This window comes from Artibeus jamaicensis, unplaced genomic scaffold, assembly GCF_021234435.1.
Source record: "Artibeus jamaicensis isolate MK-2021 breed Jamaican fruit bat unplaced genomic scaffold, CSHL_Jam_final contig_519, whole genome shotgun sequence".
In the NCBI taxonomy this organism is placed as follows: Eukaryota; Metazoa; Chordata; class Mammalia; order Chiroptera; family Phyllostomidae; genus Artibeus; species Artibeus jamaicensis.
This window is the reverse complement of record NW_026521871.1, coordinates 52,996,775-52,999,426: the sequence shown is the minus strand read 5'-3', so window position 1 is coordinate 52,999,426 and position 2,652 is coordinate 52,996,775. Positions and strand designations below refer to the sequence as shown.

At 51.4% G+C, this 2,652-nt stretch overlaps 1 protein-coding gene across 1 annotated transcript; it reads right to left on the bottom strand.

Annotated features, from left to right (window-relative positions):
* Window positions 1-233: 233 nt before the first annotated feature.
* On the bottom strand, window positions 234-1,749 carry FAM240A (family with sequence similarity 240 member A). The gene is made up of 2 exons (XM_037129239.1): window positions 1,601-1,749; window positions 234-366 (listed from the first exon to the last, which is right to left on the bottom strand). Exons 1-2 carry the CDS (start codon window positions 1,741-1,743, stop codon window positions 234-236), a joined length of 276 nt encoding a protein of 91 aa, XP_036985134.1. The 5' UTR covers window positions 1,744-1,749.
* Between the last annotated feature and the right edge of the window lie 903 nt (window positions 1,750-2,652).

The following is a 2,652-nucleotide window of genomic DNA, read 5'->3' as shown; positions in this document are numbered from 1 at the left end:
TTAGAAGTGAAAATACTTGGATTTCAATACTAGACATGGAGCTTCGGTATTAAACAAGCTCATCTTTAGAGACACGCAGAGAGGACTGATCTGGCCGATAATTCCATCGAGCACTGGGAAAGGGGCTGCAGGCAAACCCCCCACGGGTCGGGGAGACAGTGGCGTGAGATCCGTGTGGCGCAGCAGAGGGGCTCGGCCGTGTGTGCTGACCGGCTTCTCCCGGCGGAGTGGGCTCAGGGCTTCGTGCCCTCTGGCGTCAGTGAAGCCAGGAGCTCGCGGCCAACGTTGGCCTGCTTTTCAGTGTCATCTTGATTGTTCCGCAGCCTCAGCTTGGTTTCCAGCCTCTGCTTCCATTCCTCTCTGAGCCTGAGCATAGGAACAAAACCCACAGAAAGGGAGGGCTCACTCCTTGACTGTTGGTTCAGGGGAAGCTTCCTTCCTTTTTTCCCTTGAAGGGGTGTGTGTGTGTGTGTGTTTTCAGGTTGTAGAGGGACTGCAGAGGACTTGCAAATTAACTATGTACATATTTGAATTCTCTTGTCTGTTCAAAGTATTCTGATCTTAATCCTCTTAACTTTTCCTTGAAAGTGCAACATCTTTAACATATTGGGGGGAAAACTCTGTCAATCTAGAATTGTTTACCCAACAAGACTGTCCTTGAAAAACAGGTTTTCAGGTGTGTAAAAACAGAATTCATCACTGGCAGACTGTCACGGCGCATGTGCAAGGCTGTCCCTTCAAGCAGAAGGAAATAGTGCCCCATGGAAACGGCTCCCTGTGGAAATGGCGCCCCGTGGAAATGGGGTCCCAGTGGAATGCAAGCATCTGACGAGGCAGCTGTGGGTGCACATTAGTAACTTTCCCTTACTATTTAAATCTTTCAAAGATAACCAGTGGTTGAAAGCAAAACTATTAACTGTGACATGGGGCTTATAGCACAGGTGGAAGTCAAAATGCGCTTGTTACCATGGCACGAAGGCCAGGAGGGGGCAAATGGGGCTGCCGCGCTGGGGTTCTTACACTGCATGGGGCGCAATGCGGCCTCGAAGGCAGGTGTGGCAAGTTCAGGACGCACATCTAAATCCTAAACCAGCCGATAAAGCAGCACAAAAAGATGTCTCGAAAAAGCCAACTGAGGAGATAAAATGGAATCATAAAAATATTTCATCTGAGGGAACGCAGAAAAAGATGAGAGAAATAGAAAGCCTGACAAGATGGTAGATTTAAACCCAATCAGACCAATTGATTTCAATGATGTAAACAATCCAATTAAAGTGTAAAGATTGTCAAATGGAATTAAAAAAGCGATATCCAAATTTGGTGTAACCTTCATGCACTAGAACCAGTGACAGGAGAGATTTTCCTCCCATTTATAAAGATAAATATGTACACATTCGTGAACTATAAGTGGTGGCAGCAACATATACGTGGAAAATTTAAATAATTTCATCCTCTGAGATGCCCACCTGGCATTCTTCTGTGAAAATCAATTATGCATAAAGAAATAGACGCACAAGGATGCTCAATTTTGCTGTGAACCTGCCCTAAAAAATAGTCTCTTTCTAAAAACTAACTAATAAGAAACAGATTAGCCACGTACTTTTGCAGCGCGCTTCTTCCCAGGCGGTGCTCCTCCGACTGGCGGTAGAAAGTCTGCTTGCCGATCTCCCGCTCCCAGAAGCGCTTGAGCTCGTGACAGGTGTTCCGGCAGAAGACCTCCCGGCGCACGTACTGGTTGTTCATCCCCTGGAAGAGAAAGTGTCAGCTGAACCTCACGGAACCCCCTCCCCCAGACTCTCGAGGGTGACAATGTCGTTTACCTGAGGGACACCCTGGCCAGGTGCAGACCCTCAACAGCGGGAGGGACAATGGTCATGGGATCCAGTGATGGGAACGCAGAAGCATGGCAGGTCCCAGGCTTGAGGCAGAAACCTCTGTGCTTCCTCCCCCCACACCGAAGCATGGCGTCTCAACTCTTCATCGACAGCAGTGCATGCAGGCAGTGTGCACAGCTACTCACCCCAGTGCCCCACGTGTGGCCCTCACTGTCCCCCCACACAGGTGGGATGCCTGTGGGGTCACAGAGCTTGCCTGTGCTCCCGCAGCCATAACCCGCAGCAGGTAGACCGTAGACTTGGGAAGGTTTCCAAGCCCTTTGCTGACGGGGTCATCACAGAATACAGTCCCAGTGTCTGGAGCAAGCGACGTGCATCAGACACTGGAGAGTGTGCAGTTATTTTACGTGAAGAACCTCTGCTCAACTCCTAGACCTTGGTGGGTCTGCATGCAGGTCAGAAGCAGGGACTGGAGGGTGAGAGCTCTCTCTCACCTGGACACAGCGGGGGGAGGGGGGCAGCAGTGCCCAGGGTGGGAGCAGCACGGATAATGAGAAGTGGACAGGTTCACAGTGTATTCTAGGGGCACCAATGGGGATGAAGGTGAGGGGTGTTGGGGGAGCCTCCGGCGGCCGTACCTGTGCAAAGATGCGGGACACCAGAGCCGGGCTCACAGGGAGTGGCCTCCAGGAGTGCCGGGCAGTGTGAGTTGCTTGGGGGCCTGATCTCCAAGGGAAGGACTTGGGAAGGGGCTTCGAGACACATGGGCCTGGAGCTCAGTGCGGGGGTCTGGACCACAGCCCACTCCAGAGACTGA

Bases quoted from the DNA above. Each gene is read 5' to 3' on its own strand.
- FAM240A (XM_037129239.1), bottom strand. From the start codon at position 1,743: ATGAACAACCAGTACGTGCGCCGGGAGGTCTTCTGCCGGAACACCTGT. The intron at 367-1,600 runs GTACGTGGCTAA...TCCTATGCTCAG, and splicing joins GGAAGAAGCGCGCTGCAAAA to GCTCAGAGAGGAATGGAAGC.